This window comes from Theropithecus gelada, chromosome 16 (genome assembly GCF_003255815.1).
Source record: "Theropithecus gelada isolate Dixy chromosome 16, Tgel_1.0, whole genome shotgun sequence".
Classification (NCBI taxonomy): domain Eukaryota; kingdom Metazoa; phylum Chordata; class Mammalia; order Primates; family Cercopithecidae; genus Theropithecus; species Theropithecus gelada.
Window position 1 is genome coordinate 5,257,830 of NC_037684.1, and position 22,434 is coordinate 5,280,263.

A 22,434-nucleotide genomic window follows, 5' to 3' on the forward strand; every position below is an offset into this window, starting at 1 on the left:
GGTGGATCACCTGAGGTCAAGAGTTCAAGACCAGCCTGGCCAACATGGTGAAACCCCATCTCTACTGCAAATACAAAAAATTAGTAGCCGGGCGTGGTGGCTCGCATCTGTAATCCCAACACTTTGGGAGGCCGAGGCGGGTGGATCACCTGAGGTCGGGAGTTCGAGACCAGCCTGACCAACATGGAAAAACCTGTCTCTACTGAAACTACAAAATTAGCCAGGGATGGTGGCATGTGCCTTTAATCCCAGCTGTTTGAAAGGCTAAGGCACAAGAATCGCTTTGAACCTGGGAGGCAGAGGTTGCAGTGAGCTGAGATCGCCCTATTGCACTCCAGCCTGGGCAACAAGAGCGAAACTCCATCTAAAAGAAGAAAAAAAAGCCAGGCGTGTTGACGGGCACCTTCTAATCCCAGCTACTCGGGAGGCTAAGGCAGGAGAATCACTTGAACATTGCAGAAGTTGCAGTGAGCTGAGATCATGCCATTGCACTCCAGCCTAGGCAACAAGAGTGAGACTCCATCTCAAAAAAAAAATACATGGTGAAGGATGTGCATACTTAACTATAATTCAGTAATTTTCCTCACCTCTTTGGGCTTCCAGGCACCTGTTCCCTCTCCTCCTACGGCTCTGACAGCACTTCCTACACCTGCCTCTTAACTCTCGGCTCTTTACCCTGTGTCTGTTTTCCTAATCTTGGAATGATCCCATCATCCCTGGGAAGACAGCTGGGTGCCCCGGCCAGGGGAGACAGCCGATGCGCAGGGCATCCCTGTGTGTGCATCATGAACACACTGTAGGGTCTGCGAAGTTCTGTGAGGGCAGAGCAGTAAGGGCAGCTGACTCAGGGAAGGCTTCAGGGGGTGGCATTTGAAGGATGGCAGTGGGGGTGGTGGAGGGGGGACAATCCAGGCAGAGGGAACAGCATGTGCAAGGCAAGCCAGGCATTTCACTGATCAATTCCATGTTGAGTCACTGTCTTGGAATCTATGCCACACAATACTTGGGATATAGTAAGTGCTCAACAAATGTAAACTGAGTATAGTAGATGATGTTACTGCTCAGCCATGTTTTACAGAACAGAGAGCATCAAACTGTAAAGGGCCTTCCTGCTTGCCGCTCACCCTGAGGACTGAGTTTTTCTTTTAGGTAGAAGTGGGCAGTAGAGGAGGCTCAAAGCCAGGGAATGTGAGTGGATTTGACTCACCGAGGACACTGCTTCCTAAGCCAGGAGGGAAATATTGGTGCCCTGCCTGGAAGTTAGTTTCAGGGGCCATTTCTGCAGCTGACAGTAGGATCTGGAGCCCAGTTGGGTAGAATAAGTTAGGTTTTGGCATTTCTTCTTAGAATCCTGGAAGGAATTTTAGCAATCCTGCTTCTAAGGGTCAGAGAAGATTCTGGATACCCCTCACATCAAGAGCTCATGCAGCAGAGGAAAGATGAGGTCTCAAGATGCCCCCCTGCACCCCAAGTGTGCCCTAGTCCAGCCAGGGTCGTCAGCACTCCAAAGGCAGGGCTGGCTGTGTCTCCCAGCAGGGGCCTCTCTGCTTTTGCTCACAGAAACATATTTTGGGATCAGTGAAGAAGGAAAATAAGTTCACAGCACCTTCTTCCCCTTCAAAGTGATAATTACTCATGGGTTTAAAAAAAAAACAAACCCAGCAGGTTGTGAACAGGAAGTTACTGAATCCTGCCCCATTTCCAGACAACATGGACAATGAAATTAAGGCTCACAGATGAAAATACAGAAATGTTCCCCCTTTTAGACTGGTTCCAAACTGCTCCATACCGCCACACATAATCACCCAGGTGCAGTACTGTGCCAAGCACTGGGCGAGGCATGACACAATCTTTTTTAAATTAAAACCCTGGAGGACCTCTGCAAGGTAGAAAAACTGAGGCTTAGAGAAATTAACCTGTCCAGAGTCATGGTGCTAAACGAGCAACAGATGTTGGTGCCCAGCTCAGCTGTTTTGAATTCCAAAGCCTGGCTCTTAATAATCTTTGATAACTTCCACATGGTATTTGTACCATCCGTATTCATTTCTCATGGCTGCTGTGCTAGGTCCCACAAACTTGGTGGCTTAAGACACCAGAAATTTATTCTGTAACAGTTCTGGAGGCCAGAAGGCCCAAATCCAGGCATCAGCAGGGCTGTGGGCCCTCCAGAGGCTCTGGGAGGGATTCTGCTCCTTGCCTCTTCCAGCTTCTGATGGCTGCTGATGCTCCTTGGCTCATGGCTGCACCACTCCAATCTCTGCCTCTGTGGTCACATTACCCTCTCTTTATGTGTCAAATCTGCCTCTGATCCATCTTATCAATATGTGTGATTGCATTAAGAGTCTACCTCGCTAACCCAGAGTAACCCCCCATCTCCAGATCCTAGTTTGTGGTGTTGTTGTTTTTGTTGTTGTTGCTTTTGTTTTGTTGTTTTGTTTTGTTTTTGGAGACAGGCTGGAATGTAGTGGCATGATCTGGGCTCACGGCAACCTCTGCCTCCTTGGCTCAAGCCATCCTCCCACCTCAGCCTCCTTAGTAGTTGAGACTACAGATACATGCCACCATGCCCGACTAATTTTTGTATTTTTTAGTAGAGACAGGATTTCATCATATTGCCTAGGCTGGTCTCAAATTACTGGGCTGAAGCAATCCGCCTGCCTCAGCCTCGCAAAGTGCTAGGATTACAGGCGTGAGCCACCGCGCCCAGCCTCCAGATCCTTAATTACATCTGCAAAGACCCTTTTTCTAATGAGGTAACATTTAGGGGTCCCAACGCCCAGACCACAGACCATTACCAGTCCATGGCCTGACAGGAACCACAGCAGGAGGTGAGCACCGGGTGAGTGGGCATTAGCGCCTGAGCGCCACCTTCCATCAGGTCAGTGGCATTAGATTCTCATAGAAGTGGGAGCCCTATTGTGAATGGCACATGAGAGGGATCTAGGTTGCATGTCCCTTATGAGAATCTGAAGCCTGATGATCTAAGTTGGAACAGTTTCACCCCGAGATCCTCTTCCCCTGACTTGTCTGAAACCAGTCCCTGGTGCCAAAAAAGGTTGGGGACCACTGATGTACAGGGATTGTTACATAGATATCATTTAAGGGGGCATTTTTCAGGCTACCACACCATATTTGTCCATTCCTTAATTTATTCCTACACAGACCCTAACTATGTGTGTATGGGCATTATTTAGGAGCTACAGAAATCAGGAGAGAAATGGACATAGTCCCTGCTACCAGGGACCTCATGGTCACTCCTACGACCTTCCATACAGTTTCCCAGATACTCCAGTGATAGACAACAGGGGTAAGAGATGGTAAGGATAGTCACAAGGACAATAGCTGTCACTAACCAGCAGCACTGTTCTGACACTTACATGTATGTACTAACTTACTGACTCTCACCACAGCCTTATCCGCACCTGTAAGTGGGCTGCACAGTCTGTACTTTCACCTCTCCGCAGGAGCACATGAGAGAGGTGGTCAAGGGGGCAAGATGGGGGTGGTCATGAAAGGCTTCCTGTAGGAAGTGCCACTTCCACAACACAAGGACAGGAATTAGAGAAAGTGGAATTGGGAGGGAGTAGGATTGAGGCCTCCCACCCACTAAACAGAGGGAGGCAGTAGGGAGCCTGAATGCTCCCACACTAGGGTTAAGGAGTGCAGGAGAGTATGAAGACACTGCACAATGCCAGCTCAGGCAATGGTGGCCATTGAGTTTTCAGCAGGGGAGGGACCTGATCAAACTTGTTTCTTCCTAGAGAAGGGGCCAGAATCCCAACTGTCCCTTCCATGTATATTTCCCAGTATATTTCCAGCCTGACAAGGCTGCTGCAGCTGTTGGAAATCCCCTGGAGAATCAGAGGTCACCTGGAGGAAGTGGAGAACAGTAAGGAGGCTCCCCACCTTCCCACTCTATCCATGGGGACCTCTTGCTTTCCTGGAGCAACCCCCTTCACCCTGAGGTTCCCAGTCCTGCAGCCGGTCCTGACATGGATATTCTCTTGCTGCTTCTGCTCGGGGTTGCACTTTGAGCTCTTTGATCAAGGTGATGGGAGCCTTAGTGGTCCCAGGTCCACGTCCAAGGACCCAAGGACTCCATAAATCTCACCATCTCTGAGGGACCTTTGGGTAGGCACTCAGCAGGCCCTCTTGGGCTCCTAGAGCCTGGGACCTCAATGTAGATCACACTGGGCCATGACTGTCCCCATCAAGTTCAGCAAGTGGCTGCTCCCCTTTCACTGTCATCCTAGCATACCCGACACAACATAGGTGCGCCACAAAAACGTGACAACCCCAGAAAGAATGCCTGTGATGTGCTTTGCTGGCCCCAGCAGCACAGCGGTGAGCAAGAGACCCAGTGCCACTGGTGGGCGAGGCAGGTGTCCTTCAAACCATCGCCCACCAGAGACAAAACTGCAGAGACCTGGGCAAGGAGAGTCGGGTCAGGGAAAGCTCTCCTGGGGGATTTTTGAATTTGTGATGATCCTATCTTTGACAAGAACTGGCTAATCTCATGGCGGGATCCTGTCTTGGTTCACTTGGGATTTGTTCATGCTCAGGCCTGAGGTCCCCGCCTCTGCCAGCTGAAGTGGGTGAGTCTTCCAGCTCCCCTGTCCCCAGTAAGGGGGCATTCAATGCCAGGCAGAGCGCGGAGAGCCACTTCTGCAGCCCCCACCAGGGGGCAGCCCCAGCTCCTGGCCATCTCCTTTCTGTGCTGAGCCCCTTGGGTGAGAGAAAACCACACAAGCTGACCTTGGACGAACTAATATCGGGGTCCCAGGGGCAGGCAGCAGCCCCCAGCTTCCACTCCCTACCTCCTTGCCGGGGAGCTGGCTGAGTCTCCAGCAGCCAGTCTCTCCCTACCAACCGCCCGTCCTTATTCTCCATTTCCACCTCCATTTTGCAGGGTAGGCCGGGGGAAGCAGCATTGCTTAGATTCGCTCTCATCTTCAGTCGCTCTAAAAGGAAGGCACTATTATCCCCACTGTACAGGAGAGGAAACCAGCTAAAATATGTTAGTATCCGGCTGAGGGGCATCCAGCTAGCAGAGACGCTCTCACTCAGCCGAATACCCCCACTCCACTCCCAAGGCCTCCCCTTTCCCGCTTTCACACATTTCCGACTCCTCAATCCTCAGAACCACAGGTCTCTCTTCCCAAGAGGTGCTGCCTTTCATGGCTCTCAGAGGAACCGAAGGGTCAAAGGAGAGTAGCTAAAAGCCAGGTTCATCCCAGGAGCCAGGGCTGGAAAGAAGAAGGCCCCGCCCACTATCAGAAGGCAAACGGCAGTCCCTGTGCAGGATATATTCAGGGTTGAGCAGGAAGACCACAGAGCTACAAACCGAGGCCCAGCTAGGGGAGGTCATGCAGTTCACCCCGGACTCCCACTACATTGCTCCTGGCTCCTCACACAATGGGCGGGCCCATCCCCTCTGGGTGGGGCTTCCTCTGGGCCCACTCTTGGCTGGAGATCAGGGACTTGAAGGTAATTAAGACATGTCTTGCCCTGGAGGGCTTCCCAGCATGGTAGGGAAAATGGGCATCCCACTAGAGAATGAAGAACTAACTGGGCATCTGGAAGAAGGGCCTAGAACTCAGGATAGAAGACAAGATGGAGTGCCATCAGAGAAGCCTTCCCGGAAGAGGAAACCTCTGTGCTGAGCAGGACAGCACAGGTGGGAGTAGCCTCAACCAAGGCCTGTTTTTGGCTTGGGGCCAATCGTTGCCACAAAGACCTGATGTGCCCAGCAAGGAGGTGGAGAACAGAGGGGAGCCCGGCCCGGTCCTGCGGGGCGCTGAAGCGCGGCTGGGAAGTCAGTACAAGCTGGAGTGGAGGCTCCGCTGAGCACTAATGGGAGGAGGCCAAGGTCCTGACCTGGAGCCTGCAGCCACCAGGACAGAGATTCTGTCCTGGACTCTCTGAGCTTGGGGCATGCGGGCTGCCAGGGAGGTGTGATGGTGGGAACCCGGGGAAAGGGAGGAAGCCTCCTCCAGGCGTGGGGCAGCCCTGGGTCCTGCAACAGGCAGGCCTCTGGAAGGGCCTCGCTTTTCCTCCCTTGGGCCTCATCCTGGTTTTCTCCTCACCTCCCTGTCGCAGGGTCCCGGGTCCAGGCTGGGGTTCAGTTCCCTGCTCCTCCTCTCTTTGCCCTCCCCCCGCCCGATGGCCCCACAACTGCTGTCTTGGAGTAGAGCGCCGGGAGACCGCGGCGCCGAGGTGAAGAGCGGAGTCCAGAGCCCTCCAGAGCTGGGAGCGAATCCCAGCCCTGCCTATCGCGAGCTGTGTGGCCTAGAGTGAGTCCGACCTCTCTGGGCCTCAGCTTCCTCCGACATGAATGCAGTCACGGAACGCGCCAACGCAGGAGACACCCAGGACATCCTGACCGCTCGGGAGACGCGAGGCGCGGCAGCGGGCACGGGCAGCGGAGAGGGGCACGACCCTGCGGAATCCTCCGGCAGGGCGGGGCCTTCGGGTGGCTCCGGGTGTCCAGGGGAAGGGGCGGGCTCCGGGACGCGGAGGGAAACTGAGGCCGCGGAGGAGGCGACCGTTGGCAGCGCGCTGCTCCTGCCGGCCCTGCGTGGACGGCCCCACTGGGGAGGACGCGGGCTCCTTTTGTCTGCAGCGTCCCCGCCGCCGCTGCCGCCTCCCTCTCTCCCTCCCGCTCTCGCCGCGGCCCCCGCCCGTCCCCTCCCCTCCCCCTATTGCCCCTCCCCCTTATCCTCCCCTCTCCCCCTCCCCTTCCTTCCCCTCCCCTCCCTTCCCCTCTGGAGCGGCGGGGGCTGCGGCGCCGCTGCTGACACTGATCGGCCGCGGCCGCCACCGGGCGGAGGCTGCGCGGCGCAGACCCAGGCGGGCGGCTCCGGAGGGCGCGCGGCGATGGCGGCGGCGGGAGGGCGGCGGGTGCGGCGGGCGAGGGGTCCGGGCTGAGCTGCGGGCCGGCCCGGATGGCGGGCGGCGCGGGCTGGGCGGGCGCCCCCGCGGCTCTGCTGCGCTCCGTGCGCCGCCTGCGCGAGGTGTTCGAGGTGTGCGGCCGCGACCCCGACGGCTTCCTGCGCGTGGAACGCGTCGCGGCGCTCGGACTGCGCTTCGGCCAGGGCGAGGAGGTAAGCTGGCCCGACCCCAGTCCCGGTCCAGGGACCCCAGCCCAGCCCCCAGCCCCGCCGCCCCTCCCCCAGCTCTCCCGCCGGGTCACCCGCGTGGCCCGAGGCAGTGGCCTCCCTCCCAATCCCCTCCCTCCGCCGGAGCCCAGGACCTCGGTCCCCCGGGTATCCCCGGCACAGCCGGGCCCTCGCTTTCCCCCCCTCCCTGGCGCCTGTGCCCCGAGCATCACGCGTCACGCCCAGGGTGGCTTCTGCGCCCACCTTCCCTCCTCGGTCGTGCAGGTCCTTCTGAGCGGTCTGCACATCCACCCTTGTCTTGGGGAGAGACCTACCAGAATCTGGTCCCAGGCTCCCCACCCCACCCCCAGCTGCAGAGAACAAGATGCAAGGGTCTGTGTACGCCCTGCTGGGCCGGGCCAGGGGGTGAAAGGGACAGGTAGGGGTGCTCTGCAGCCTTGGCTCCTTGGCTGCACCCACCCTGCCCAGACACAGGAGGAGGTGTCTGCTGGGGCCACCGTGTATTCCCGGCCCAGTGCCGAGTGACCTCTCTCATTCAGGCTCTGCTGGGCAGCCAGGCTGGCAGCCGGCTGTGTTGGCTGCAGCAGGCCAGGCAGAGCCAGGCTCGGGGAGTGGTGGCTGAGCAGAGGGCTTTCATGTGGCATCTATTTGGGGAAAGCAGGACTTACGTAGATTGTTAACAGGGCTGGAAGCGGAGGGTCGGTGCAGCCAGTAGGGTGGACGGAGTCATATCACCACACCAGAGTCCTCTGGTGGCACCGGCGTGGGGACTGGGGACTGTGTCTTTAGGGGAAGACAGAACACCCACCTGGCTGAAATGGTCAGGGATTTCCCCTGGAGACAAAAGCCGTGAGAAGTGGGTTTCCAAGACCATCTAAGGCCTCAGGCCCTGCATGGGGGGCCTGGGGCCATGGGCCTCAAATGGGCACTGGCTGGCATTGTGTTCCCGGGACAGGTCAGACCAGGCATTTCAGGACATGGGGGAAGCTGGATGATGGCCAGGTTGGACCCGTGCCTCCGTGTCACCAGACAGTGAGAGACGATGGAGAATTATCTCTCACTGGCACCTGGGCATGGGCCGGGACCTGTGAGTTGCTGAGAGCGGTGGGCAGAAGAGAGCGAGGCAGCTTCAGGGCTTGAGAACTCAGGTACCCACCCCAGGAAACACCACTGCAGTGCCTGTGAGAGCCCAGACTGCCCTCTGCGGGGCTCTGCTGAGGGGCACTGCCTGCTGCCACCATGACCTTTCTTCCCCAAAGGCCAGCCACACCCTTCCCTTTTCCCGGTGGTTCCCATCTGGGGCAGGCTGAGCCGCCTCCTGGTGTAGGTATAGTCCCGCTCCTTCCTCTCAGGACACAGGCTGCAGGTCGGGTAAAGAAGCCACCAGCTCTGGCTGAAACCTGGAGTCCCCGAACCACAGAGCCTCAGTGGTGGGAAGGGTCTCCCAGCAACCTCTGGCAGGGGCCACCAACCTCGGCCACGTGCCCAGCAAGCCTCACCCACTTCTCCCCCGGCTGGACAGTTCCTGCCATTAGAACCTTCTCCCTCATACACTCTAGAGACAGACCTGCTCGTCACTTAGTCATCACCATTCTGCACAGGGACTCACATGGGTCTCTCTTCTTTGCCGGGGCCTTTAAATATTTGAAAATAGCACTCATGCCCCTTCTCTCCTTCCTAGCTCCTTACTCCCATTTTCCCTTCTCCAGGCCAAATACCCCAGTTCCTGAAGCCCTAGGCCATTTCCATGTGACCCAGTAGCCAGACATCTGGCTTCTGGCCCTGGAGCTGCCATCGCCTAATTCTGTGATTCAGTTTTCCTAGCAATAACATGAAAGGGCTGGACCAGCAGACCGCCCCCCCGCCCACCCAAGACTACCAGCCCCAAGACCTCACACATGCACGCAGCTCAGGGTGGGGCTGCCTCTGCACTGTCCACTCATATTAAGTTTCTGGCCACCAAAACCTCCAGGGATCTGTTTTAGAAACCTCTGCCAAGCCAGGGATTCTCTACCCCTGGGGGAGCGTCAGTGATTTCTTTCTTTTAAAAACATACTCTGATATTACTACAGAAGCGGTGGATATGCACTGCAGAAAACTGGAAATAGGGACAAGCAAAATAAAACGTATTGTGTCCTATCTCTCCCGCAGCGCCTCGATGACACTTCTGTCAGACCTTTCCAGCTGTTTCCATGCTTATATGTCAATTTTCTCCAGAAAATGAGATCATACTGTGCATACTGTTTTGTAACCTGATTTTTTTGCCGGTAAATGATCATCACTTTTCTGCTTCAATAAATTTTCATCTCGTTTAATATGCAGACCTTTTTCAGATTTCCCTATTTGACCCCAAAATGTCCATTTTTGCTGTTTCCTCTCTAGGACTGTGCAGTGTATGTGGTTGTTGTCACCTTTTAGTCTCTCTTACTGTAACACAATTCCTTTTTCTTTTCTTTTTTTTTTTTTTCTTTTTTCTTTTAACAATCCTGGCTTGTGGAAGCATTCGGGCCTGTTATCTGTGTCAATAATTTCTGGAATATAAGCCTGTTTCTTGGCCCTTATTCCCATTTAATTTCGTCTTGTTCATTTCCTCACATTGTATGTGTCAAGAAAGAGAATCTACCATCCTACCTCTGTCAGTCTCAGCTGTGGAGAAGCAGTGCTTGGTGTGTCTGAATCCACAAGGCTGGTTAAACATGCGGGGCAGGACCATGGACAGGGCCCCGAGGCACTTGTAGGGGTGGTTTTCTGCTCACACTGTATTGACCGAGACCCGTGGAAATATACTTTGCATCTCTACTCACTACCCATCATATCCCCTGATGCATTACAAAATCGGAGCGTTGTTTTCCAGCGGTGGAGGGGGCCTCCCTTACAAAATGCAGTGTACTCTGACTGTTTCTATTTCATTTGCTTTAAAATCAGGCAGTGGCATTGATTTCCCAGCCACTTGGTGCTCTGGGGTGGATAATGCTCATTCATTAGATATGGAGTTCAGTGAACTTACAGCTGATTGTCCACAGTTCACCACCTACCCCCAGAATACCAGGGATACCAGGGTCAAATGCTTTGCAGAAACCAAAATATACTAGGTCATAAAGTATGAAATAAATATCCATGAGGCCATAATGAAGTATATATAGTATAAATTATTGAACAAATGAATAATAAATAGGAAAATCTCTCGTATAGAAGAAATCCAAATAACATATGCTAATAATTGCCCCACTGAGGAAGTAAAGCATAAGTTCACACCCTGTAAGCATGAGATGTGTGTAGTGGCTTCCTTATAAAGGGCAGAGTTTGGAAAGGGGAGGGGAAGAGCAACTGTATAGTGGAGAAACCCAACACACACTGTCTCAGAAGGTGATCAAGGCCAACATCGATAGTGACAGGTCATGATGATGGCATATACCCTTAGTGTGATGTGGTGAGAATAGACCTTTTCCTCTGTGGTCTTCCTCCCAAACCAGGAATCCCAGTCTAGCCCTGAGAAAAACACCAGACACATCCCAACCGAGACGCATTCTACAAAATACCTGATTAGCACCTGTCAGATTTGTCAAGGTCATCCAAAACAAGGAAATTCTGAGACACTGTCACAGCCAAGTGGAGACTAAGGAGGCAGATGACCAAATGCAGTGTGGTGTCCTGAATGGGACCCTAGAACCAAGAAGAGGACATTAGGTAAAAACTAAGGAAGTCTGGATCAAGTATGAACGTTACTTAATAATGGTATTTATGGATTAGGTTAGTCCCTGATAGTTCCCTACTTTGTTGACCTAGGTATCACAGCAGAAAAGAGGAGACAATGGCCCAGGTGTGGTGGCTCATACCTGTAATCCTAAAACTTTGGGAGGCTGAGGTGGGAGGATCGCTGGAGCTCAGGAGTTCGAGACCAGCCTGGGCAACATGGTGAGACCCCCCCATCTCTACAAAAAATACAAAAATTAGCCCGGTGTAGTGGCATGCACCTGTAATCCTAGCTAGTCGGGAGCCTGACGCAGGAGAATCGCTTGAACCCAGGAGGCAGAGATTGCAGTGAGCTGAGATTACATCACTGCATTCCAGCCTGGGTGACAGAGTGAGACTGTGCCACCAAAAAAAAAAAAAGAAAGAAAGAAAGAAAAGGAAGAAGGAGGGAGGGAGGGAAGAAGGAAGGAAGGAAGATTTTTGAGGGATGGGGGCACACCACTGCCCTGACCCTGAAAGTCTACAATGCCAGGGGAGCAGGACTCTGATAAATATGTAACATGATGGCTCAACACCCTGACCCCTTCCTGATGTATTGCATAGTCTCCCTAACCTCTTTAGGCCTCTATTTACTCATCCATCAAATGGAACTGATCAGAGGCCCCATTCCATAGGGTTATTTTGGGATTTGAGTGAGTTAATACATACAAAGGGCTTAGCCCAGTATCTGCACAGAGTAGGCATAATATCAGAATTGCTGGCGCTCTCCTTGTCATTATTATTATTTTCTTAACACTTGCAAGCATTTTTGAGAGGCTGTTCTAGGCTGGGGATTTGCTAGAAATTGAGGTCAAGATCTGGCACTGGCCTCTATGTGTTCAACTTACCCTCCTTAACCAGCTGTGGTGTTCCTGCCCCTCGTGCGTCCCCCCGGCAGTCAGAATGGCAGACATTGAAAGCAGCCAGAGATGTCCTGGACCACACTTCCTTGTGACATGGTCCTCTTCCCTTTCCAGTTTGAAGACCGTCCTTCTTGCTAGAAAAATGGAAATAAGAATCACCAAGTAGGCCTCTGCCATGCATTAACCCAGCACCATCTCCTCTGGACAGCAGGCCTGTCCTGCCTGCTTGGAGATGAAATGATGGTCCCCATTCGGCTCCCTGAGTCCTCAGGTCCCCTCTGAGCTAATGCCCGCTATCGGGGAATTGCTAGTGTCATTGGCTTAAGCCTGGGTCTTTGAAATGGCAAAAGGGTTGGGGTGCTAGGATGGACTGAGACCAGCCAGGAGCCAGCCCTGGGGCTGGGGTCGACGTCTTCTGAGATACATGGGCTTCCAGGAACAGGAGCAGCTGGAACTAAAGCTCCTCCTGCTCATGAGTGGGGATTGGATAATGGGGAAGACGCAACTGTATCCCCTCCGCTGTGGCCGGAGGAGGCGGTGAAGGGGAAGATAGGGCCAGATCAGTGGTTCCCTGTAAGCAGTGAGGAGACCTAGGCAGCCAAGAGTGGATGTGTGTGGGAGAACGGGATGGGGAGCAGGACTGGAGGCAGAAGGCCTCCTCAGGACTGTGGCACATGGTAAGAGAGGAAAAGCAGCCTGACTTGGGCAGTGGCGAGGGGTGCAGAATTGACAGGGGCCTGGAAGGCCAGCGAAGCCCCAACAAGCCACTCCCAAAAGGTGATAGTTAAAGGTGCTCTTTTGAGACCAGGCAGCCTCGATGTACCCCACCCTAATGAGGCCACCGTGCAGAGTAACAAGGCTGGCACATCAGAAGGAAGGCCCAGGTGCCCTGAGCCTGGCAGGAAAGGTGGGAGTGCCTGGGACCTGAGCTGGGAGCAGGACTGGAGTGGGCCCAGAGAGACGTTCTCTTTCCTGTGCTTCTGGGGAACGGTGCTCCTGACGTTGGAGGTCATCATGGAAGTGGGGCCAAGGCTGGGGTCCCTTGGGGCCTGGGGATGGGCACGTGGCACCACACTCTGCTTTGGGGTGGGAGGACGAGTCCTAGCTGGGGCACCCTCTGGCCTCTCATGCCCACCAGTTTGGCTGTGCTGGGAGGAGGCCAGATGCAGAAAGTCTGCTGGGACTCATCCATCTTATCAGACACGCCCCTGCCTTTTTTTTTTTTTTTTTTTTTAATTGAAACAGGCTCTGGCTTTGTAGCTGTGGCTGGAGTTCAGGGCTGCATCACCACTCACTGCAGCCTCGAGCTCTTGGGCTCAAACCGGCCTCCCGCCCCAGCCTCCCAAGTAGCTGGCACTGCAAGTATATGCCACCATGCTCAGCTAATTTTTTGTCCGACACTCTTTTTTCCTGTGTTTTGTTTTTTTGTTTTTTGTTTTTGAGGTGGAGTCTCACTCTGTCGCCCAGGCTGGAGTGCAGTGGCACCATCTTGGCTCGTTGCAACCTCCACCTCTTGGGCTCAAGCGATTCTCTCACCTCAGCCTCCCGAGTAGCTGGGACTACACAGCCACGTGCCACCACACCCGGCTAATTTTTTGTATTTTTAGTAGAGACGGGGTTTTGCCATGTTGGCCAGGCTGGTCTTTTAACTCCTGACCTCAGGTGATCCACCCGCCTGAGCCTCCCAAGGTGCTGGGATTACAGGCCTGTGAGACACTCTTGACGAAGCCTGAATCCATTTGGCAAAACCTTGCTGAGTTCCAGCATCATCCCCAAGACACTGGAGTTCTAGAGAAGGAAGCGCCAGTGTTGAGGGGCCGTGCTCTGGTTGGGGGGTGTGATCCCTGCCTCCATTGGTGAGACCTGAATGGGGGACGTGTAGACCTGAGTAGGGGGAAGAATCAGCCCTTCCCATCAGCAAGACGTGCCCTCTGAGGGGTTTCAGTGGGTAGAGAACCTTGAACCATCCACAAGCTTCCCTTAGGGGCGTCTAGCCCATGAAGTGGGACGTTCCCCCTGTACAGGTAGGTCACGAGGCTGGACAGGCAGCATGGCTTTCAGACCTGGCCCCGGCTCTGAGGCCTAGGAGCCTTCCCCAGCACTGGGAAGAAAACCAAAGAGGAAAAGAAGAAGAAAGGACTGGGCGGAGGGAGGAGAGCCCGGGCCAGAAGATTCCTGTGTGCTGCCTGGGCTGGTGGGCAGGAAGTAGGGAGCCCAGGAACCTGGGAATGGGGGCGATGGCTACAAAGCCACTCCTTTTTCCTTTAGCAGGGCCTCCACCGCCTTAGAAAGTCGGTGCTGGGCAGCACTGCCTTGGGGGGCAGTGTGTTGCTAGGGTGGGCCGCAGGCTTCTGGACAATGGTGCCCCGGCCTGGGCAACCTGCCGCCAGCAGGAATAGGTCCACGTGGTGGAGGGGGTTCTGCCTCAGTCCGGGCGTGTAGGGTGGAGGGCTCCTTCCCTTCCTGTTGCAGCACCCCTTTGGCCCACCCAGCAGTCGTCCCCACCCCAGCCCTGAGCAGTGCCACCAGGAACAGTGCAGAAGGGGAACCCAACAGCTGGCTGAGATTGACTCTTAGAGCTGAGTCACACCAACCTGGGCAGGATGGAGGGGAAATGCCCCTGGCCTGGAAATGGCATACGGCTTGCCCAAGTCACTGCTGTCCTCCCAGCCCCAAGTTATTGGGTAAATGTGCTGAAATTTTTATAGAGTTGATTTTATGGAAGTACCCCTTACATTTACCCTTAACATGGGTCCAGATGTAAAAAAAAAAAATTTTTTTTTTGAGACGGAGTCTTGCTCTGTCGCCCAGGCTGGAGTGCAGTGGCACGATCTCGGCTCACTGCAAGCTCTGCCTCCTGGGTTCACACCATTCTCCTGCCTCAGCCTCCCAAGTAGCTGTGACTACAGGCGCCCACCACTACGCCTGGCTAATTTTTTGTATTTTTTAGTAGACACGGGGTTTCACCGTGTTAGCCAGGATGGTCTCGATCTCCTGACCTCGTGATCTGCCCGCCTCAGCCTCCCACAGTGCTGGGATTACAGGCGTGAGCCACTGCGCCCGGCCAAAAATTTTTATTCCTAGGCCAGGTGTGGTGGCTCAACTCTGGAATCCCAGCACTTTGGGAGGCTAAGGCGGGTGGATCGCTTGAGGTCAGGAGTTCGAGACCAGCCTGACAAACATGGTGAAACCCCGTCTCTACTAAAAATACAAAAATTAGCTGGGCGTGGTAGCATGCACCTGTAGTCCCAGCTACTTGGGAGGCTGAGACAGGAGAATTGCTTAAACCTGGGAGGCGGAGGTTGCAGTGAGCTGAGATTGCACCACTGCACCCCAGCCTGGGTGACAGAGCGAGACTCCGTCTCAAAAAATAAAAATAAAAAAATAAATACAAATAAATAAATTTTATTCCTAGGCCCAGCACAGTGGCTCAAGCCTGTAATCCCAGCACTTTGGGAGGCCGAGGCAGGCAGATCACCTGAGGTCAGGAGTTTGAGACCAGCCTGGCCAACATGGTGAAACTCCGTCTCTATTAAAAATACAAAAATTAGCCGGGGGTGATGGCACACACCTGTAATCTCAGCTGCTTGGGAAGCCGAGGCAGGAGAATCATTTAAACCCAGGAGGAGGAGGTTGCAGTGAGCCGATTGCGCCACTGCACTCCAGCCTAGGCGACAGGGTGAGACTTTGTCTTAAAAAAAAAAAAAAGCCATTTTATTGCATTTTTAACATCGTGGGTACCTACTGTGTGCCAACCCTGCCCTGGGCACTGGGAAACAGGAAACAACAGGGACCTGGACTCGCATTCTGATTGGGGGGCACAGGAAAGAGACAGACAAAGGAATAGAAACAACTGTCAGGTGCGGGTAAGTGGCGGAAAAAAACATTAGTGCTGAAACAAAAACCAATGTACTTAGAACAATGTCATAGACGGATATTGAGGTGGAGCCCAGAATGAAGTGGGGGCTGCACCTTGCAAATGTCTCGGGAACGCGGTCCATGCAGAGGCAGGAGCCTGCCCCGGGGCTTAGAGGCACAGTGAGCCCGATGACAAGGGCGGGCCAGTTCCTGCGGCCTTCCCTGCAGGGGCTTTGGCTTTCTTGGAATGAGATGGAAGCCCCCAAATGGTTCTGAGCAGAGGAGAAATAGGATCAGACTTAGGTTTAATGGGGACCACCCTGGCTGCCATGTGGCTCCTCGGAGAGGCAGAAGGGGCCGGGAGAGGCAGGGACACCAGTGCCAAGGCTGCTGCTTCACCCAGGTGATGGGCACTGGGGGCTGGGAGCAGAGGAGAAGCCGTGGAGCAGTGGCTGGATCTTGAAAATGGAGCGGATTGACAGTGAGAGTGAACAAGAGGAGACTTTGGAGACAGGCTGCCGTTGCTGGGTGGGGAGGCAGAGAGGAAGAGGGCTGGGTGAGGACTCGGGAGCTCCACGTTGGCCTGTGAGACCTGAGTGCAGCTGTGGAGCCAGTGGCGATGGACAGGTCTGGGGACCACGTTTCAGCTCAACCCTATCTGGCACATCCTGGGCTCTTTCTCCCCTTCCTTCTATCCTGGCCCTTGGGTCTCATCTCACTGCCCACAACAAAGGAATTTACAGAAGCTGACCCAGGTGTGGCCTGGCCCCCTTTAAAAGCCAGACTTGGACAGGCGCGTTGGCTCACGCCTGTAATCCCAGCACTCTGGGAGGCCGAGGCGGGCGAATCACGAGGTCAGGAGACCGAGCCCATCCTGGCTAACACGGTGAAACCCCATCTCTACTAAAAATACAAAAACAAAATTAGCTGGGCGTGATGGTGGGCGACTGTAGTCCTAGCTACTGGGGAGGCTGAGGCAGGAGAATGGTGTGAACCTGGGAGGTGGAGCTTGTAGTGAGCCGAGATCGCGCCACTGCACTCCAGCCTGGGCGACAGAGCCAGGCTCCATCTCAAAGAAAAAAAAAAAAAGAAAAAGAAAAACCGGCTTGCCCCAGCATCTTCAGATTCTTGGAGACTCCCCCATGGGCCACAACTTAGGGCCACCAATTTCCTGCAACCTGTCACCCCTGAGGTCACTGCTGAGGACCCATTGTCCATAGCTTCTGTGTTCTTGGGGGCAGGATGAGCAGAGCAGCCCAGAATCCTTACAGGTTTCTATAACAACCTGTGACCCAAGACGGGGAGCATACAGCCGTAGCCCAGATTCCAGCTGTGAGGACCTCTGGCTTCCCTGGAGACCAAGGCCTTGAGTCCAACACACACTTCAGTTGCTGTGGCTCAGGGCTTACAGGCACAAAACCCAGAGAAGATTGCCAGCTTCCTCCAAAGTGTTTGCTGATGACACATGGGCCTACAATGGGCACTGTCCCCAGGAAAATCCCAGTCTAAGGCCAGCACCTCGACAGGATAGGCAGAGGATTGATATGAACCAAAACAAAAACCAGAAGGGAAGTAGAAGTCATTCAGTGAGACTCCCATTCAGCGCCTGCATCACTCAGTAGCCAAGAGACAGGGACACGCTGCCTCCCAAGGCAAGCCCATTCTCACCTGGCAGAGCTCTGGCTGAGTTCTTGTTCATATAATGAGCTGAAGTCTATCTCCTAGAGTTCCATCTGCTCACACTTCCTCCACCCATTCATCCAACCATCTGCCTGCCCGTTCACCTAAGCATCCACTTACCCATCCATCTACCCATCCATCATCCCTTCCGTCCAGCCATATATACCCAACCATGTACCTCCTGATCCATTCGTCCAGCCAACCGCCCATCCAACCATCCATCCACCCATCCATTCATTAGCCACTCACCCCTTAGCCCACCCATCTGTTCATCCACCCTTCCTCCCACTTCCCTAGCCTCCCCATCTGTCCATCCATCCATCCATCCATCCACCCACCCACCCACCCACCCACCATCTACCACTTCCTGAGTATCAGTCATGCACAAGTCCTAAGCACAGACCCAGGGATGGGGACTGGTATTTTCAGGGAGTGACAAGTTTCTCCATGTAGTAAAGGGACAGGAAGGGCAGGGAGACTGAGAACTCAGGCTGGAACAGGGACCAGATGGTGACTTTCGGGAGGGCTCAGGAGCTGGGAGAGTCTGAGTAGCTCAGATGAGTTTTGGATGAGCAGCAGCACTTCATCCAAGAGCAGCATGTCCCTGTCTCTTGGCTACTGAGTGATGCAGGCAGTAATTCCCGCCCTCTACGGAATCGACTCCTTTTATGACTTCTCACTTCCCACACAGGCCACTGGGTCTGGCAAGAGCTGGGGTCTTGCTGAAAAAAGTGAGGGCTCAGATTATTTTATTTTTATTTATTTATTTATTTATTTGAGACAGAGTCTTGCTCCGTTGCCCAGGTTGGTGTGCAGTGGTGAAATCCCGACCCACTGCAAGCTCCGCATCCCAGTTTCATGCCATTCTCCTGCCTCAGCCTCCTGAGTACCTGGGACTAGAGGGGCCCCCCACCATGCCCGGCTAATTTTTTTTGAATTTTTAGTAGAGATGGGGTTTCACCATGTTGGCCGGGATGGTCTCGATCTCCTGACCTCGTGATCCACCCATCTCGGCCTCCCAAAGTGTTGGGATTACAGGCATGAGCCACCACGCCCGGCCCTGCCTTTGTATTTCTTAATCCCTTTCATCATCGTGGCAACCAGGAGGCTCCAAGAGATGAAGTGACTTGTCCAGGGTCTTGAGTAACTGGAGGAGCTGGGATTTGAACCCAGGTCTGTCAGGTTCTAAAGCTGCCTTTTTAGCTTCCTACAGTGGGGGTCCCACGTTCTTAGAAGGTCAGAGGAGGGAGAGAGTGACCTGATCTGAGTTCCAGAAATCTAACATTGGAGAAATCTAAAATTTGAGGCTTCCTCTGGCTGGGGAATTTGAGCCTGGGATGGTCTCGGTTGGGAAATGCACAGATCAGAAGTAGGTCTGGGATCTGCAGGATGGGCGCCCAGGGGCGTTCTCATGGGCACTGCATCCCAGCACTGGGCAGGGAGGGAGTCTGCCAGCAAACTGTGCCCGGAATTATGCATCTGCGCCACTTCCTGTTCAAGTGGTGATGCCATGACCCCAGGAGGTGTGCGTTTGTTTCTCTGACTGCTCTGATTTCCTGCCAGGCGCTCATAGGTAATTCTCTGCAGGCCCAGGCTGTGTGGGGCTGAGTCTTCTGGGTCTCCAATTGGCCACCCCGCCACCCCTGGACCACAGGCTCCTGTTCCTGCATCTTCCTCAGCCTGCACTGCAGATCCTCCCCAGTCAGAGGCCCTGCAGCCCCAGCCGGCCTCAGCCCCATCCTGCTCTCCTACCCCTTCCCCACTTCCACTTTTCTACAGCACCTCAGATCAGGCCAGGCCATCTCTCAGGTTCTCTCCCTGCCCTAGGGAAGTGGCTGGGAGCTGGGCCCTAGTGTCAGGCACATCTGGTTTGAGACCCAGCTCTGCAACTTACTTGCTGGGTGACTCTGAGAAGTTACCTAACCTCTTTATGCCTCAGTCTCCTCATCTGTATAGTGGGGATAATATTAGCAATGCATGTTAAACCCTCAAAACATAGTGACACGTGACATAGTAAGTGCCACATATATTTGTTAAAATGACCATTACCACGAACTCTAGGTTTTCTGAGTCAGCTCTCCGATCCACTCTTTTACAGATATTTTTGAGGTCTGATTCTGTGTCATGTTTGGGGCCAGAGGGTATACAGATGAGTAAGATGGGATTCCTTCCTTGCGGTGGGGGAGGGGGACTGACATGGAAACCTTGGTCAGACCTGCGGGAAGGGCATGGGCTTATGCAGGTGTGGCTGAAGCATGAAGACAGAGGAGTCTGGAAGATGAGAAAGCCTTTCTCGAGTGGGACTCCAGAAATGGATGGTGGGGCTGAGTTTGGAACAGGGTCTGCCAGGGTGGAGGGAAGGACAGGTATGCCAAAGGTGAGACCTACCTGTGCAGAGGCCCACCTGCAGGGGTGGAGGGGCTGACCAGGCAGGCTGGAGGCAGGAGGTGGCAGGGCTTGATGTTATCCCAAAGGTGTCGGGATAAAATGTTGAAGAGGTTTAAGCAGAGGGCCACACTGCACTAATGCCTTTAGACAAACCCACCTAGAAGTAGCGTGGGTGGGGGAGAAGGGGCTGAGGTGGGAGGTTTCTGTCCCAGTTCAGGGGCAAGGAGAGGGGACCCTGAGGATGGAGAGAAGGGGAGGGGAGGGTCAGAGGGAAGCTCCCAGGTGGTCCGGAGGCATTCACATGGGTCCTCCATGATTCCCACCTTGGTGACTGGGTGCTGGAGCCCTGGGTCCAGTGCAGGTGGCGCTCATACACCTGCCAAGCTCACGCGGCTCCAGGGCCTGCCCTTGCTCTCAGGAATCTTTCCAAGGGCAGCTGCTCTTTTTTTTTTTTTTTTTTTTGAGACAGAGTCTCACTCTGTCGCCCAGGCTGGAGTGCAGTGGTGTAATCTCGGCTCACTGCAGCCTCTACCTCCCTGGTTCAAGCGATTCTCCTGCCTCTGCCTCCCAAGTAGCTGAGACTACAGGTGTTTGTGCCACCACGCCCGGCTAATTTTTTGTATTTTTAGTAGAGACGGGGTTTCACCGCATTGGCAAGGCTGGTCTCAAACTCCTGACCTCAGGCGATCTGCCCTCCTTGGCCTCCCAAAGTACTGGGATTACAGGCGTGAGCCACCGCACCCAGCCTGCTCTTTATTTTAAAAACAAAAAAATTATCAAATATTGTTCTTGATATAGAAGTTTAAACTACTTTATACCTAGTTTTTCTTAGTTTTCTTTATACTTAGTTTTACTTTTATAGTAGGAAAAAGAAAGCTAACTCGCACTGAACTGAAGTTCTGTACCTTAAAACAGAAATGTGGCTATGATTGCTGAGTGTGAGCTATCGTGACCTGTTTCACCTCGTGGTATTTACTGTGCCTGAGTCTGCTCAAGAGATGCTGGTGTCTCCTCCCTCTCCCACCCTGCTTCATCCCAGCACGGACCAGCCCTCACACCAGTCACTATTAGTGTCTGCTCTGGACTCTGCTCTGCTGAGCCCAGCTCACTGAGCCCAGCCCACCTGGCAGGGCACCTGGACCAGCTGGTCAACCCCTGGGCTCAGCCCCTGCTCTGGTGCGAGCAGGGTGGAGCCCAGGGGGCACTTTGCTCCCCAGATGATGCCCTCCAGAGGGCAGAAGGGGGGATGTCTGGAGCCAAGCTCACTGCTGAAAGTCTGGAGGAGGAGTCCTGGGTACCCTGAGCTGAGCTGCACCTCCCTCAGTACCACTGACTGTCCCTTGGGCTCTGCTCCCAGCCCAAGCGCTCAGCTGCCAGCCAGAGGAGTGGCCTCTGGTGTGGGCGTCTCACAACCCCTGACCCCCAGGGGGCACGTCCTAGACACTGGATGGGTGGAATCTAGGGCCTGTCTGCTCACTTGTCTGGCCAGAGGCACTGGCTTTGGGCTTCTGGTCACCTTTTCTAAGAATGGTCGCGTCTTCTCCTTCTCTCTCCCCTGCCTCAAAGCAAGCCTTGCTGCAGGCACGAGGGTGCTGTTTCCGCACGGCCCCATCAGTACTACTATTTTAATATATTTGTTTCTGCCAGTTTGATAGGTGTGTAATGCTATTTCACGGCTTGTTTACACTTGCATTTTTAATTGCTCATGAGACTTTGCATTTTCTCCATGTTGCTATTTACTCTTGGTATTTCTTTCTGCATAAACCGTCCTATCGATCTTTTTTGAGCATTTATCAAGGGGAATATTTGTTTTCCCCTTTATTTTAAAGTCAGTTTTATATATTTCAGCACTGTTTGTCATGCCGTTTTTTCTTGCTCTGTTGCTTTCCTCTTTCTCTCTGTTAATCCTATCTTATTGCTCAAAAGTTTTCCTATGTATGAGTATGTTCTTTCAATTGTATCACATCTGCTTTGTTTCTGATTATATTTATCACTTCTTTAGTAGTTAGACACTTATTTTCCATCTCTAACAAGAATAAATGAGCTATTTTGTTTATAACCCCCAGTAAACTCACCAGCTGTTTTGTGTTTTGCCACGTTTGGTTTTTTCTTTCGCTCTATTTTTTTTTTTTTGAGACAACGCTTTGCTCAGTCACCCAGGCTGGAGTACAGTGGTGTTATCTTGGCTCACTGCAGCCTCCACTTCCTGGGCTCAAGTGATCGTCAGCCTCTTGAGTAGCTGGGACTAACAGGTGTGTGCCACCACGCCCAGCTAATTTATTTTTATTTTTCATAGAAATGAGGGTCTTGCTATGTTACTCAAGCTGGTCTTGAACTCCTGGGATCAAGCAGTCCTCCTCCCTCAGCCTCCCAAAGTGCTGGGATTACAGGCATGAGCTATCGCGGCTGGCTTTCACTCTGCTTCTTATCTGTCTGTCTGTCCATCTATCCATCTATCATCTATCTCCATTTCTGTTGTTTTGTTTTGCTTGAACCATTTTCAGTAGATAGAAGACATCTTGACCTTTCTCCCATAAATATTTGACAGTTTCCTGCCCAAATGCAGCGCAGTGATCACCCAGGGATTTCACATTAATTCACCAGTGTCATCTAATATTCAGCTCATAATCAGATTTCCCCAGTTGTCATAACATTGATGTTTCTGAGGAGTCCGGGCCAGTTGTCCTATAGACTGTCCCATCACTTGGATGTGTCTGTTTCCTCGAGATTAGATACACAGTAAGCATTTTTGGCAAGGACAGGTGGTGGTGTGTCCTCAGAGCATCTCATGAGGG

The 22,434-nt window shown here is 53.4% G+C and overlaps 1 protein-coding gene across 1 annotated transcript in view; it reads left to right on the forward strand.

The window, feature by feature from the left end:
- Positions 1-6,771: 6,771 nt before the first annotated feature.
- The window catches only part of RAB11FIP4 (RAB11 family interacting protein 4), a 142,237-nt gene continuing 126,574 nt past the window's right edge, over positions 6,772-22,434 (forward strand). Inside the window, exon 1 of the mRNA XM_025362896.1 lies at positions 6,772-7,103. Coding sequence (XP_025218681.1) covers positions 6,945-7,103 — 159 coding nt within the window. The 5' untranslated portion in view covers positions 6,772-6,944. The remainder of the gene's footprint in view (positions 7,104-22,434) is intronic.